The 16386-nt window shown below is 41.9% G+C and overlaps 2 protein-coding genes across 5 annotated transcripts in view; one reads left to right on the top strand and one right to left on the bottom strand.

Moving 5' to 3' along the window:
• The window catches only part of agbl4 (AGBL carboxypeptidase 4), a 426145-nt gene that overhangs the window by 334550 nt on the left and 75209 nt on the right, over positions 1-16386 (top strand). The gene's annotated exons all lie outside the window — the stretch shown is intronic.
• LOC144992059 (uncharacterized) lies at positions 2192-7971 on the bottom strand. Of its 2 annotated transcripts, XM_078946690.1 has the most exons (16): positions 7753-7971; positions 7516-7651; positions 6239-6334; positions 5439-5804; positions 5151-5246; positions 4839-5068; positions 4560-4738; positions 4392-4479; positions 3942-4289; positions 3743-3860; positions 3587-3678; positions 3388-3502; positions 3095-3184; positions 2841-3002; positions 2554-2733; positions 2192-2478 (listed from the first exon to the last, which is right to left on the bottom strand). In XM_078946690.1, the coding sequence occupies exons 1-16, from the start codon at positions 7819-7821 to the stop codon at positions 2279-2281; spliced, it is 2565 nt and encodes an 854-aa protein (XP_078802816.1). In that variant the 5' UTR covers positions 7822-7971; the 3' UTR covers positions 2192-2278. The 2 variants fall into 2 exon arrangements, with proteins under 2 accessions (XP_078802816.1, XP_078802817.1); XM_078946691.1 differs by lacking the exons at positions 7516-7651; positions 7753-7971 and adding an exon at positions 6714-6843.

The raw sequence follows: 16386 nt of genomic DNA, 5'->3' as shown, positions 1-16386 counted from the left end.
GTGGGGGGGGGTTAGTTCTGCTTGACTTGTGTCATGCGTGGGTTAGCTGAAATATTAGCTAAGAGGTAAAGCTTGCATGACCAGAAAAAATTATAGATTATTGGTATTTATTTTAAAGTTCAAATAGTTTAGATTTCCCGATGTATGTTCATTTCTTACCGTTTGTAGTCTTGCATCAGCTTCTTGGCAAGCCAGTCCTTTAACTACTCACGCGCAGTCATTGCCGCCCCTCCCCCTCTTCAAAGCAAGCGCACAAGAACAAAGCATAGGCCCCTTTTTATACTTTCATTTGATATAGAATTAAACTTTAGCTTTGAAAACTTTCAGAGCCTGTCACATTAAAATATATAATTTATGAATTTCATACATTGTTTACCTATTAACATCTACATTAATTTACACCTGCGGAAAAAAATTTAAATATATTGGAATGGATATGCATATGTGCATCAATGGATATTAAGGGGTTAAACGTTTTCGGTATGATCAAAATTTTATGTGGATGTGAGAGATGAGGTCTTGAGATCAATTCAAATTGCATATTGCCATTTACTCCCAAAAAATAATGTACGTATGTTCAGCTCCTGATACTTAGCTTCAGGTTGGACCCAAGGGGATGGATCATACATCCTATGTGTGATCCATTGTTTTCCAAGAAAAACAGTAACATTGATACTTATATACAGTGAGGTCAATAAGTATTTGATCACCCTGTGATTCAGCAAGTTCTCACAATTTTAAAACATGGAGGTGTCTAAATTTTTCATCATATGTGCATTTCCACAGTGAGAGACAAAATCTGAAGAAACATTCAGAAATCACGTTGTACAATTTCTTTGTAAAAGTCTGTGACAAATACGTTTTTGATCACTTGAGTTAAACAACTTTGATATTTGGTACAGAAGCCGTTGTTAATCAATTACAGAGGTCAAACGGTTCATATATTTCTTCACTAGGTTAATACACACTGCATTAGGGATTTTGGCCCACTCCTCTACAGATCTTCTTTAGATCTGTCGGGGTTCGGGGCTGTCGCTGAGCAACACGGAGTTTCAGCTCCCTCCAAAGATTCTCTATTGGATTTAGGTCTGGAGACTGGCTAGGCCACTTCATTACCTTGATATGCTTCTTACGGAGCCACTCCTTGGTTTTCTTGGCTGTTTGCTTCGGGTCATTGTCATGATGAAAGACCCAGCCACGACCCATCTACAACGCTCTGACAGAGGTTAGGAGGTTTTTGCCCAATATCTCACAACACAGAGCCCTGTTCATCCTCTCCTTAATACAGTGCAGTCGTCCTGTCCCTTATGCAGAAAAACACCCTCAGAGCATGATGCTTCCACCTCCGTGCTTCACTGTAGGTATGGTGTTCTTGGGATGATGCTTCTTCTTTCTCCTCCAAACACACTGAATATATTTGAGACCAAAAAGTGCTATATTGGTCTCAGACCACAAGACTTTCTCCAATGACTCGTCTGGATCATCAAGATGGTCATTGCCAGACCTCAGACGGGCGTTGACATGGGCTGCCTTCAGCAGGGGAACCTTCCGTGCGATACATGATTTTAAACCATGACGTTTCAATGTATTACTTATAGCCTTGGAAACAGTGGTCCCAGCTCTCTTCAGGTCATTGACCAGCTCCTCCCGTGTAATCCTGGGCTGATTCTTCACCTTCCTTCGCATCATCCATACCCCACGAGATGAGATCTTGCGAGGGGCCCCAGTCCGAGGGACATTGACAGTCATCATTAGCCTCTTCTATTTTCTGACAATTGCTCCAACAGTTGTCCTTTTCTCACCAAGCTGCTTGGCAATTGCCCTATTTAAAAGCAGAACTGCAAGTCTTTGCTGGTCAGAAATCTCTGATAATTAAGTGCTCAAATACTTATTTGTAACAGTAATATACAAATAAATTGTTTACAAAAATCGTATGCGATTTCTGAATGTTTCTTTAGATTCTGGCTCTCACTGTGGAAATGGAAAAATTTTAGACCCCTCCATGTTTCCTAAGGGGGAGAACTTGCTAAATCACAGGGTGATCAAATACTTATTGACCTCACTGTACATACCTACATATATGTATACACATATACATACATATACTATAATATCCATATCAGAACTAGTTTAATAATACCTTTAAATTATGCAATGTAAAAAGAGTAGTGCAAAATTAAAAATCCACCAATTTCATTCAAGAGAATTTATTGGTCAATTATCACAGTTTACTTATGTTCTTCTGGAGACATTTGGGGGTGGGGTGGGCATGGCGGTGTCAAATATCTTCATCCGAGGAACTACTGTCTAAGTTTTCCTCATCTGTGGAAGAGTCATCTAAACACAATGCTTGCAATCCCAAAACATTCTGGTATATTTTGCGTGCAGCATCCTGTCGAGCACGGAGTTCTGTCGACCTTCTTTTCAGCAAACACAGTAGCCCCTCTCGTCCTTGCTCTGTCAAGGCGTCAGTGTTGCCTGACGATGACAAAAAGACAAATTAAAATCAAGTGTCTTTCCATATTTTCATTTATAAAAGAATGTTTTACCAACTTTGCTCAGTGATCCCTTCAGAAATCTGAGAAGAAAGCTCTTCAAGCATCCCAACCGCATTCCTTAGGTACTCCCAGTGCTGCTTAACTTCCCGAACCACAATGACCTTCTCTTCTTTCAACCTGGTCAGCAGCATTACCTTGTCAAAAAGCTGCTTTTTCTTAACCATGTCACCATGACCTAAAATTCAGCACAGTTTCAGTCATTTCAAATCCCCATTAAAATTCATCTAAAGTTAGGTATTAAAGTTTTTTGTTGAATAAAAAAACAAAACAAAAAAAACGTACATTCCCAAGGCCAGAAATAGTTCTCATGAGCCAAAAGCACATCAGAAGAAGGTAATTTCTCTGTTTCAGACAAATCAGTGTTTCGTTTTGTGATGGCATCGTCTAAGGCTCTCTTTTCTGTAGCAATCTTCTTTCGTAATAGATGACGCCGTTTGTTGCCATCTAGAGGGAAAAAAAAAGTTCATGCATACCCAGCTTTATCTTACAAGAGTATTTCAGACATTTTCAATAACTTTTTATTTTTTTCCCCTCACCAGCCTTGCGATACAATTCATATTTCCTCTGTTTGATGCTCAGATACAGTCCTTCAATGTTTTTTTCAAGGTCATTATGACCAGTTGAATCTTGTGGGGAGAAAAGTAGAAGTAATTAAAATTATTTTAAGAACACAAGGTGCTTTGACAGTTTGACTTGGGCCAAAATTCTATAAAAAGGCATTCATTTGGAGGTTTACTAATATAAATGTCATTGGAATTAAAAAAAAAAAGAACAATTTTTGTGTGTCTGTCTGTCTATAATTTTTTCCCCCCAATAAGCTTCACAGTACCTGCAGCCCAATTTTTTACATCAGACACCCATTGCTGGACAGTGTCTTCTTGTATCGACAGCTCTTTAGTTAGTTGATCAAGATCTGCCAATGCTTCAGAAATCCTTTGTGCGGTCTGTCAAAAATATTGCAACATTGTTGAACAGTGTTTGAATGAAAGAAGTCTAAGAGTCATGGAAAATGGATGTCTAGTTTTTACCTTGATGTATCTTTTTGCTAGAATCTGGTCAAGCTTTTCCACCTTCCGCTTGTTCCATCCAATAGCCTGTATCGTAAGGATATCTGTGCGTACTTCAAGCACAACATATATTAGCCCAGCATAACAAAAAACAATACATTTTTATAATATACTTACCAGCTTTGGACATGTATTTAGAACATATGGCTGCCCGAGACAGGAAGCTGTTCACTTGCTCAACCTCCTCCCCCATTGTTATTCCTGCTCCCTCTTGGTTTCGACCTCCCCACTGCAACTGCAACAAATGTGATTTGTTTCCGTTAGCATTGAGTTTAATATCTGGAGTGATAGTGCAAAAGAGGTTGGCAATCATTACCTCACACATCCAGGAATGTGCTTTAGCATGCATGATTGAGAGGAAAGGATGCATTGTCAACAACCCCTGTAGTTCAGGACAGTGGCGCACAACCTTCTGCAGATATGGCCAATATTTGCACACCACATCGGAGCAGAAAAACCCTACATTCTGAGCAGCAAGTTCTTTTTGGAGAAAGAGAGGATATGCAAAAATTTCTCCACGGAACATATTGAGTCCTTTCAACAAGACCCCATGACGGCACACAGCAACCTCAACACCTTCCTCATCCACTTTGCTGGCAGATTTGTGAGAGGACTCTCGTGCTGCTAACCACTCGCCTCCTCCACATCTTCCCTTTCCAGGATTCTATTACAGATGACCAAAAGATATACAAATTTGATTGTTGTATATTAAGATGCATGGAATATTTTGAGAAACTTAATACACTTTTAAAAAAGTCGACCTTACATGTCGTGTTGCACCATGGATATAGTCCACAAAAGAGGCCACCTCTGTATCTTTCGCCAAAAAAACACCGTCAAAAAATCCATCAGGTCTAATGGAAAAAAAAAAAAAACATGTTAAAATTACATCCATAGAAAATTCAACATAACATTGAAAATGTTTACCCCATACCCTGGTTGGCTTCTGAAGCGGTAAAGTTTGCGGTTCCCATCCACTGCAACAGCCAACATGGAGGGGGTGCATGCTGGGCACTTAAAGTGATGCACCAGTGACAGCCTCTCAACTTCAAATTTGGCATAGGACCACTCCAGAAAAGATTTCTGCATGGTGTCGCCACATATTTTTCCACTCTGGTTCAAAACAAAACGAAAAGAAAACAAAAAAAAGACAAAAGTTAAAGATACAACAGTCAATGTAAAACACAGTTGTTGCCTCAATTATGTAACTTACTCGACCAAAGACTTTAGTGCGCTGTTCAAGCATTCCGACAAAAGCATGCCTTGACATTCCTGGTGCAGTAATTTTAAGATCTTCATATGATGTGAACAAATCCACTGTATATAAAGTCTCAAAATGTACTGTGGCTGGCCAATATCCACTTTCAACCAAATCACCAATGCCAACATCCCAGGTTTTTCCACAGGAACAGGTAACATTTGGCAGGGATAGGTTGTATCGTCCTTTAAAAGAAATAAATCACATTTTATTACAGTATAACTTTGAAAGACTATTATTTTGAAAAAAAGAAGAAAGGAACATTACCATTCATTCCAATCAGAATCACTTGTTTTCCTGCAGAAACTTCTGTTTGACCAGTAGAGCAGTCACAGCAGGGAAGGACGACAGGCAAAAGGCATGCTTGTAAAAGTAAACAATTCATATTAGTTAAAACATAAAATATTATCTGCAAATGTGTTTTATTTCTCAAAGGAAAAAATAATGCATCTTTTTTTTTTTTTTTTTTTAAAGATTTTTAAACAAGCATTGAGGGTGGTTTTGATTTATTTAACAAATTTAAAAGGCCCATGTGATTTTAATGAGAAAAAGTACCTCTTTCGTGGAAAGTAAGTTTTCCTCCCTCTTCCTTGATGAAAGTGGTTGGTGGGAGTGGCCTATAAAATCCCTCCACCGTCGCTGATCGGTTGTGAAGTACTCTGTTGTCATGTACAGCCAAATCACATGACGCACAATAAAGTGGTCTTGGCAAACAGTCGTGACACACTATTACTGCAACCTGAGAGCGACAGTGATGGCATTGTCCCCCTTTTGGCTTCCCAGATTGCAACATCTGATCGACCATAAAAGGTCTCAACACTGTCCACTTTTCCAAGGACGAAGCTTTCCTAGCCGTCCAGTGTGATGGAGTTGGGTCTTCAGCGGGGCCCAGAAGGTCTTGAACCTCTTTGATGAGGGACCCTATTGAGGAAAAAGAAGAAACAGGGGGGGTGTTACAGTATGTAAAAGTAGATTCTGAAAATGTGTTCCACGTGATTAAGAACTCCAAAAGGCTATGAATACGTGACAATGTTTTCATCTTCAGAGCACAATGGATTTATAAATGGCAGTCGCAAAATGGTTGTATCAATTAGATTTTCACTTTGTGAAATTGAGGACTTTCTTCGCCTTTAAAAAAAAAAGTAGTGAGCATGGTGCCCGAATTTTAGCATCCAACCACTAGATATTCCTGCATTATATAGTTTTTTAGCAGTTATGGATTGAGGGGAATTCATGCAGCAACTGTTTAGACAGAAAAAAATTGAGGTAAACTATGTAGATCAACTACATTTTAATATACTTTAAATTGTTCTCAGAAAAAAAAAGTTCTGAGGACAACTGTATCAATAACTTACCTATATCGTGAGAAGGTTCTGTCACACTCTGCTGTCCACTAGTAGATGGCATGCACAATTGGTCTACAGTTGGACTTTGAGCCATTGTTGGAGTTCCTGAAATAAATAAGAGCACGAGTAAAGAGAATTATCTGCCAGACATACAGGCCTTTCACTGTTCTGGTTGCTTAGCATCCTAGAGCTGAAACAAATGCTTATTTTTGGATAGTGCACTATGGAGAAAGTTATAGCAGTTTTTCAATTCTAGCCACATTACTCAAAATCCAGAACTTCCTAATTGAGACAAGTTTAATAACATATTAAAGGTAATTATTGTGGTCCTTGGAATGGTGTACGCATAGATAGCCTTGATAATACCCTGCTAACATCTTGGCCTGTTAGGCATCATAGAGACTAAAACAATCTATATGTGTTTTATAATACAGAAAACCCCCATGATAAAAAAATAAATAAAAAGACACTGAAATGAACTTGCCTTTCACTAAATTCCAGTAATCCCTCGCCAAATTCCAGTTCACCCTTTACAAAGACAGTGGAAAGTAGGTTTTCCATATTTGTATTGTACGACTAAAAAGGATTTAGAACTAGTGGGGTCTTGTTATTAGAGTGGGAGTAAATGGAGGCGTTTCACACAGCCTTATCCCCTTCTATCATGATTGGCTATTGATGACGATGACGATGACGATGATGATGACGATGATGATGACGATGATGATGATGATGATGATGATGATGATGATGATGATGTCCCCCCACCCCGTCACTGGCCTTGTGGGCAGCGGGAGCGCCAGGGGGGTTGGGCCACTTAGTCTAGTTCTCTGAATGGTAGCCCAAATTGTTTCACCATTTTCACCCTAAAGTGCTATAAGCTAACCACTTTTTCCAAATCTAAATTCCAAAAGCCAGTGCCCTTTAACTCCCCTAGGAAGTCTGCCAAAACGAGTGTGCGTCCATGCTCACCACATTGGCATGTTTAGACCACAATGCATTGCGTTTGAATGAGTTTTTTTTATTTAATGTAAATATAATTTTTCAAAAAGGATGGTGTCCGAGTACTTTTTAAAAATCGAGGTATCAATAGCCCCCCCCCCCAATTCTATTCTGGTTCTGCCAAAATTACAAAAACAAATCTAGACTTGTACCGCGAAAGCCACGTGTGTGCCTGATGCCAAACCTTGTGTGGCCATCTTGTCAGCAGCTTCCTACTTCCCTTGATTCCATCCCCTTTCCTTTGTTGTTTTAAAAGTGCAACAAGCAATGTGACCAGGTTTACTCACTTTTGGATGAAACAGGTTTCCGCCGCTCTCCTGTTCTACGACGTTTAGGCAAAGGATTTCCATACTCGTCCTCCTCGTGCCTAACAAAGGTCACTGGGCCTGTTCCCGACGGTTGTACAGCTGCAGGCTGTTTACGCTACAAAATAAAGTTATAAAGACATACACGATGTCACTGGTTATATAAATAAACGTTTTTTTTTTTTTCATTTTTACAAAATTCAATGAAATCGAACCCACCTTGAATTCTTCTATAAGCGCGTCTGCGAGAAATAAAGCGTCATCGACTTTGTCCCCTACCGGCTCCATCGCGATCCACAAAGCATGTAAAACTCCAGGGGGTTTAAATAGGTAGTGGGTGTCACCATTTAGTTGCCCAACCCGTGGACTGACGAAACAAGCCTGCTTTGTGTAAATATTTTTTGTTTAAATTACTCAAAAGACATGTGGCTACACTAAAGTTTAATTTCTTTTTCCTAGAGATGGATCTGTAAATATGACAAAGAAAAAATCGTATGAAGAAAAAAAATGTAGCTAGGACGCCGGTGTAAAGGACACCGGTTTTGACTGGTCTTGGTATTTTCTATAAAAACATTTAGTAGAACTCATTACTATAAAACTAATAAATTTAGTGTCCATTTCTCGCAGTAAAAGCAATTAAAACGAATCAAAAGTCAGTAAATTGTCTCAAACGTTAACCTCAATTGTCTTTTTCAATAAAAAAAGAAAACCGTGGCTTCCTTCCGGTTCGCCGGTAGCGTCCGTAGCTACCACCATAGCAACATAAAAATGTTCCGTTGATACTATTTTGTTGAGTGATATAAAACAAAGTGTTTATAAAGCCAATAATAATAAATTCACATCAAAAACCCAGGCGATGTCCGCTATATTTTGGGTCCTGGCTCCTGCTAGGAAACCTGTCAGTCACGTGACCCACAGAAATGAACGAGAAAAGAATGCGCAAGTGTTGTAAAACAGTGGTCCCCAACCGCGGACCGGTAAAACGCAAGACACGTTTACCGCAGACCGGTGGGGGTGGGGGGCACGTTTACCGTGGACCGGGGGGGGTATTTTCTCTTAAGTAATAATAATAATGAACGTAAATCCACTGTGTAATCATGTGCAACTTTATCCGGTCACTTTTCAAAATAAAATAAATTTCAAAATAAAAATAAAACAATAAAATGGAAATTATTTTTTCTTTCTGTGCGTCCCGGTGCAAAAAATTTTCCGCGGATCGCCTGGTGCCAAGTGTCCCGCGGCCCGGTGCCAAGTGTCCCGCGGATGGATCGGTACCGGTGCCAAGTGTCCCGCGGCCCGGTGCCTAGTGTCCCGTGGCCCGGTGCCAAGTGTTCCGCGGATGGATCGATACCGGTGTCCCGCGGCCCGGTGCCAAGTGTCCCGCGGATGGATCGGTACCGGTGCCTAGTGTCCCGCGGCCCGGTGCCAAGTGTCCCGCGGATGGATCGGTACCGGTGCCTAGTGTCCCGCGGCCCGGTGCCAAGTGTGCCGCGGATGGATCGGTACCGATGCCTAGTGTCCCGCGGCCCGGTGCCAAGTGTCCCGCGGATGGATCGGTACCGGTGCCTAGTGTCCCGCGGCCCGGTGCCAAGTGTCCCACGGATGGATCGGTACCGGTGCCAAGTGTCCCGTGGCCCGGTGCCAAGTGTCCCGCGGATGGATCGGTACCGGTGCCAAGTGTCCCGCGGCCCGGTGCCAAGTGTCCCGCGGATGGATCGGTACCGGTGCCAAGTGTGCCGCGGATGGATCGGTACCGGTGCCTAGTGTCCCGCGGCCCGGTGCCAAGTGTCCCGCCGATGGATCGGTGCCTAGTGTCCCGCGGTACCGGTGCCAAGTGTCCCGCCGCTCAGTGCCAAGTGTGCCGCGGATGGATCGGTACCGATGCCTAGTGTCCCGCGGCCCGGTGCCAAGTGTCCCGCGGATGGATCGGAACCGGGCCTAGTGTCCCGCGGATGGATCGGTACCGGTGCCAAGTGTCCCGAGGCCCGGTGGCTTGGGACCACTGTTGTAAAATAAAGACGTTTCGCCCTGTGGACTAACGTAGGTGTAAACGTTTGTTTTTCACAATTTAGAGCCCCTAAAAAAACGTTTTCACAGAGCGAAAAAAGATAACTAAAAACTGCATTTTTATAAAAGCCTTCTGAAAGTAAATGGTATATTTCTCACTAGAAATGTTGTCAGAATAAAGATTAGTCCTTAAAAAATCCTGTTTTGTGGGATTTTCTACCGAAAAATGAACGAGCATCCGCCATGTTTTTTTTCACGGCAGGCAAAACCTCAGAAGTCACGTGATCCTGAGAAGGCTAATAGAAAATGAATAGGAAAATGAAACGTAAGTGTCTCACAAGTTACGGGCCGTTTTTGTGAACCTGTCACGTATTTCCATGTGGACAAATGTAGCTACTACACATTTTAGGATGAGACTGGGTTGATCCAGCCTAGTGGTAGCCGCCGCCCCCCCCCCCCCCCCCCCCCCCGTCACGCACAAACGCTAATTGGTTTAGAGCTCGTTTTAAAACCACAAACCTGAGTCATCAAATATTCTGCACACCTTCCGTTCGGCCTCACTAGCAGGTTAACAACACGCATCTTTCACTCACTTAATCTGTGTTTTAATCGTTATATTTATGGTTTTTTGTTTTAAGATTCTGTCTTTTTATAGTTTAAAATAACTCACTAAACCAGCCTGATTTAAACTTTTTCATTTAAAACTGTAACATTTCAAACCTATTTACCTTGTTTTTGGCATTATTGTTTTATCAAAGAAATATTTAGTTTATGCTTAAGTGCACGCATTTCTCCAGATGGTTTTTATTTTTATTTTAAATGCTGTTGGAACTTTTACCATGCAAGTAATTTGCAGAAAAACCTGAAATTTTACAGGTTTATTAGAATTTTTCTCTTGTTTTAAGATTAACATTTCAATAAATGTTTCTCTTGTCACTCAGGTAATTACGGCTTAACATTTTTAATATTACAACTCAAATCAAAACTCAAATAAAAATGTTCCAATTTAATTTTGGCCGCTGGTTTTTTAATTTTTTGCAAGCTTTTCAAAACCGTTGACCTGTCGCTGTAAATTGGATCTAACCGTGTTAAAATGTGTTTTCGCTTTTTGGAAAATTATTAAAAGTTACTGTTACGTAATTTAATTTGAAATAAAGGATGTTTGTTTTTGGATCCACTTTTGCTTTATGACTTATCGTCTAACATTCTCTGTTGGGATCTGTTTAAACTGCACTTCTCCAAAGTGTTGAATTTAAAGAACTCTAAGGACCATGAGGTAAATGTTAGCTTCTTATCATTTCTGTTCGTTTTTCACTTTATTTAGATGACTGTTTGTTTTTTGCTAGTTTTTTGTCCTCAATGGGATTTAAATACTAAATGCTAAAGCCTCGAAATCAAAGTCCTATTCTTCGATCAGATTCCATAGTCGTCCTGCTCTTTAAAATCTCCTACAGCACACGTATTCAAATACTGGGAGTGGACACTTTTAGAAGAACCCTCGTCTTCATTTCTAGCTTATTTTCAGAAGTTTATCTTATCTAAAACAAATATCTAACACATTTTTGCGATCAATTCCACCGAAACCTTTTTGTTTAAGGTCAAACTTTTCTGCAGTTTGTCTCCAGCCGGTGTGTTTTTTCCAACCTTTGGCAGAGTGGCTGCGGCGTGTTGACAGTGAGGCTGTAATCTAGCTGGCGGTGGGGACCGGTTCACGGAGCGGGGGGCGCTGGTGTTGGAGCCAAGCTGTGTCTGAGTGTGAGTTTGTGTGCGTTTTAAATAAAGGAGACTCAAGCTGACAGTTTGCCAGCAGCCTTGCATCTGCACACAGCTAGGTGTTAATCTCAGATGTGTGGTGGGGGTGGGGTGGGGTGGAAGGGGGGGGGAGGCTGTGGAACCAGAAGAAGGAATTCAACATGCAATGTTGAGGATGGATTTAAAAAAAAAGACTCTAAGGGGAAACGTAAGTGTGACACGTAATTTCTTTTTATGCGTGTCCTGGCTCCGTGTGAGAATGTGCTTATCATTGGTGGTGGGGGTGGGGGTGGGGGGTGTTCAGCTATATGACAGGCGAGCCATGAAAGCCAACTGGACTGATGAATCCTTTCATAGGTAACTGCCAGCACCAGCGCGCAGCCAGAGACTCATTTGTCAGACTCTGGGAAATAGCATTACGGCATGATGGCTCACTTTGTCTTCTGCTGACACGTCAACAACTCCCTCCTTCAGAACTGCAGGAAACCAGTGACGGATGCAACTGTAAACCGCTGGTTTAACTCAGTTTGTTAAAAAAAAAAAAACAGGCTCACAAAAGAGGCTATATGTCTCCTGTCTCTGTACGGGTTTGCTGTTGGCGAGCCTCTAGCCGCACTTATGAGGTGCACTCACCAGTTAATGCGCCGCTCTTTCCCCGCTCAACATTCATCAGCTGTTGTTATCCTTTTGGCAGCGGTGGGGGAGCTCGCCGCTGCAGGCGGAGCAGCATGGGCGGGCCCTCCGCTGGACGTGTCAGAGAGCGCCCTGACTCTGTCAATTAAACACGCTGACGGGTCGCCTGAATTATTGAAGTCTGGGATAATGGCGGTTTCATGAAGCAGCTCTTTCATGACTGGGAGGGTCATTTCATTAGGTTTTAATGAAGTTATTTGGCGTTGGATGTGACGCGCCACGGCTGGGCCATGTCAAACCAAACACAGGAACACCAATTTACATTATTCTATGCTAAAAAAGTTAAAAATGGTGAGATGTATACATCATGATGCTGGGCTGGGTCACGTCTTTAAATTCCGTAGGTTAGAATTCGTGAAATGACGACACAGTTTTCATAAAAGCATTGGTGACGATCGCCCTTACAGGTGCGTGGAACATACCATTGTCATACATGGATCAGGACGTATTTGTAAGGCTAACAGAAGTTCCACGCACCAACAGGACTCGGTGATGCAGTTGTGTCTCACGTACTTCTGTTATCTAAGGCCGTGTCCGAATTCCTGCCCTACTCACTATCTAGTGCGTTCACCATTTTCTAGTGCTGTCTGAATCTACAATTCCAAGATCCAGAGCTCTAGAAATTTCCCAGAAGTCTCTGCGAAACCAGTGTGCATCAATGCTCACTAGATCAGCAAATAAAGACCACAATGCATTGCGTCGGAAAGATTTTTGCGAAAAGATTGTATCTTTTTCAAATAAACCATCAACGTTTTTATCTTCAGAACTCAGTGGACTTCGCGGATAATTGCCACAAAACGCTCATATTAATTACATTTCATCTTTATAAAATCGATGACGTGGCGATTGCTTTTAAAATTCAGGGCTCCAGATATTGCGGGAATTCGGACAGAGCTTCAGTGTTTAGTCCTTAGCCTGCAGGAAGCTCATAGAAAAAACATGTATGAACAAATTCCGTCTACAGTTTCACAGAGCGCTCTACAACCTGGGTAGGTCATGTGACCGCCTGCGTGCACCAATCTTTTGCCTTCGGGCAGCCCATATTCACCCGTAAGGGCAGTTGTGACTAAGCCCTGATTTTTATATGAAAAAAAGCATCTGTGAAGGGGAGCCTGGACCAGCAGTGGACACGGGTCACATGTGTACGTAGCATGACTCTGTTGTCCATTAGGCTCTGATAAACATGTTTTACTTTATTTTGATGTCGGTATAAAGAATTTTAAGAGACGTTTCTGTTTGTCATTAGAAAGATATGTGTTTAAATACAAATATGATGTTAGATCTGTAGCTTCTAGAACAGAACTTTCTTCCACATTATGATAAATTTTTGTCTTGCAATGAAGCAACGTATGGGTCACCTTGATTGCAAAGAGAAACCCTTGTTTGTTTTTGTGTTGTATAAAAAGAGCTTCTTTTCCGATCCGTGTGGTGAAAAGAGAAGTGAGGCAAACCGGACGCGGGTTAACAGAAGCGGTCCAGTCTTTTTGTGTCCCCAGATGACCCCCCCCCCCCCCCATCTGGTCATGTTGCCTTTCCTCGCCACGATCTGGACTCCTGTGTTGTCCAAGTATTTATGAATTTACATCCGTGACATTCTGACACTTTGTGGATAGTGCTGCACATTTGTCTGTGGAAACTGTTTATTTCTGGTTTGCTCTCTAACCTCATAAAACGTAAAGTTGGACAAAAGTCAACTGCTTTGAAATTCGAGCTAAAGAATAATTAATATTTTAGTCTTGAAAACAGCTTCAGATTTTCAAAATCTCTGTTTTCTGACACTGCTTTGCATCACTTAATGAAGTTGTTGGTGGAACAAACCTCAGATGGTGGTTTCACGTCTTTGAGCCAGATCCTTGGAGGCTCCACCAGGACCTGGTGCTGCACAGTCAAAGTTTTGTGAGTGTTGTCAGTGTCATCCTGCCTGTGTCCCTGCAGGCTTGCCATAGACTGGCAGACTGTTGATCTGAGTGTCAGCGGGTCTCCTTTCCCAGTCCTCTTCTTCACCGGCTGACAGACAAGGTCAGGGGCTCATCCGGCCCGTCTTTGGCAAGACTGACAGCCTGTCCTCTGAGAGGCAAACCCCACACTCCCGGCATTCAGCGGCGCACGCCGTCACCAATTAATATTGCAGCACCATTTTCCAGGCTCCTTCCTCCGGATGCACTGCTCAGCCTCTGATAGGGCCATCTCAGTTCCCTCTTCTTGACCTCACTCAGCCTCCTGGAATGACAAAGGAAAGCAGATGAAACGACGCGCCGCTCTCATCTAGTCTCTTTGGTTTTTAATTAGAGCCTTAAGGCCGTGTCACACAGCCACCATACGTACATTTTACACATATTGCACGGATGAAAATTGGTCGTACGTGGAGAAAGTGAGAAAGGTTTTCATGAAACGTTCACATATGCGTCACGAAGTATGACTGAACCACGCAAAGAACACGTAAAACATAGAACACGTAATGTGTGTGAAATTATGCACAATCCCATAAGATTTATAGAATAATTGCATATATACCAGTGATCCCCAACCCCCGGGCCAGAAGACCCACGGACCGGTCTTTTGGTACCAGGCCGCACTGAAAAAAATAAAATAACTTACATGACTTCCATTTTCTTTATTTCGGAATCTGAAATATGTTTTATTTTGAAAATTGCCTGATTCTCTGTTCCATCCGTCTATGTCAGTCTTGACGCAGGCCAACGCTCGTCTCGGTCACGTGATAGGATACCGCTAAAATAAATGCAAGGAACTAGCAAAATGAAAAAAAACAAAAACAAACGTCTTTGGGAAGTTTCTTTGTCAAGTGGAAAAGGCCGAGCTAGGAGACAGAAGAGAAGCCTTCAACTTCCAAAAAAGAAAGCTACATTAAATAGACAGTATCAGGAGTCCTACTTAAAATATGGATTTATCCCGACGGGAGATTCCCTCCAACCATTCAGCATTGTGGTGAGTTGGATTTTCCATGTACTTATTTTGAAGGCATGTTTAAATGTTACCATAGCGACCAGAGAGTGTTGCGGGCAGAGAGGACATTGCTCATGTTATAATTTGTGTTTATTATGTTTTGAAAATACCACAGTTTTCATGCAGATCATATTATTTAGTTGTACTGTAGTGTTGTCACGTGCACGTTTGGTCTGCTGTTGGAGTTCCACAGGCTGCAGGGGTTACTGTGGGAGCTGTCATCACAGGGAATCAAACCAATCCCCTTTGCCTGCTTTGGTCAGAATAAGGTTGATCACGGGTGTTTCGTTTTGCCTACGTGTCCTTTCATCTGGCAGTTCTGTTGTTTCACCCTTAGTTATTTCTTCCTGCTGTGTTTACTTCTTTTAACACCATGAGTGTGGGAAGGGGAGAGGATGATGACACCTGCCTCTGTTGCAGCGTTGCTGCAGCGTGTATCCGCCACATGTAACATACCGGTCCGTGAGAATTATGCCAGACATCAAACCGGTCCGTGGCGCAACAAAGGTTGGGGACCACTGATATACACTACATAATATACGTGTTAACTCATACTTTCAAAGTTTTGAAAAGCTCAAAACCAAATTCACGTAAAGACTCGTCTGCGAAACCTTCGATGGACATCTAATTCAATTCAATTCCATTAAATTTGTATAGCCCAAATTCACAACAACAGTCATCTCGATGGGCTTCGTATCAGTTATTGAAAAAGGTAAACATTAAATCAAAAGGATCATGAATACATAGAATTCAATAGGATAACTAAAACTTTAACTAAACAGACTAAGCTAAACTGGACATCCCTGCCCTTAGACCCCCCTTCGTGGTAAGGAAAAAACTCCTCAAAAAAAACGGATTCCGGAAAGAACGAAGAAACCTCAGGGGTGTCCACATAAAGGAGGGATCCTCCCCCAGGACGGACAGGCGATTACCAGAACTTGTAACACTCTTCAATTTCTCAAAGTATTACACACAACCAACAAACAAATCCACAAACAATATGACTCAAGTTTTTTAAACAGTCTCAGGTATTCAACTCCACACAGGCTTCCCCAGTTTTTCACCCAATACACCAAAGTTTTTTTGATATTAGTTTGTTATTTACAAAGTCACCAAAGTCACTGTCTATCTTGGCGTCCTCCGCCCTCCACATGAAATCGGAGATCCAAGTGACCCGCAGGACGTCGATGTTCCGTCCGTAGGATGAACATACGCGGCTTACCGTAGCCATATTTGTAGTCCAGAGTCTCCTGAGCATGTAGTTTCCATACCCCTGTTATCCATTTAACATAAACTCCAAACGAAATAAACATATAGCAACCAGGCTTAACAAAGGAAAGTCAATACTGAATTTTCTCTTTTCTTTCAGTGAACAGACAACTCCAAAAATACATTTACATATGTGGCAATGCTACAAACTCATAGAGAAGAATTAAC

Source organism: Oryzias latipes, chromosome 4 (genome assembly GCF_053564925.1).
Source record: "Oryzias latipes strain Hd-rR chromosome 4, Olatipes_Hd-rR_3.1".
Classification (NCBI taxonomy): domain Eukaryota; kingdom Metazoa; phylum Chordata; class Actinopteri; order Beloniformes; family Adrianichthyidae; genus Oryzias; species Oryzias latipes.
This window is presented reverse-complemented; position numbering and strand designations above follow the sequence as displayed.

What these genes read in the sequence shown, in the direction of transcription:
- LOC144992059 (XM_078946690.1), bottom strand. Translation starts at nt 7,821, where the DNA reads ATGGAGCCGGTAGGGGACAAAGTCGATGACGCTTTATTTCTCGCAGAC. An exon ending in TCCATGGTGCAACACGACAT is followed by an intron (nt 4,290 to 4,391) that starts GTAAGGTCGACT and finishes CATCTGTAATAG; the next exon opens with AATCCTGGAAAGGGAAGATG. An exon ending in CTATTTCTGGCCTTGGGAAT is followed by an intron (nt 2,734 to 2,840) that starts GTACGTTTTTTT and finishes GCTGAATTTTAG; the next exon opens with GTCATGGTGACATGGTTAAG.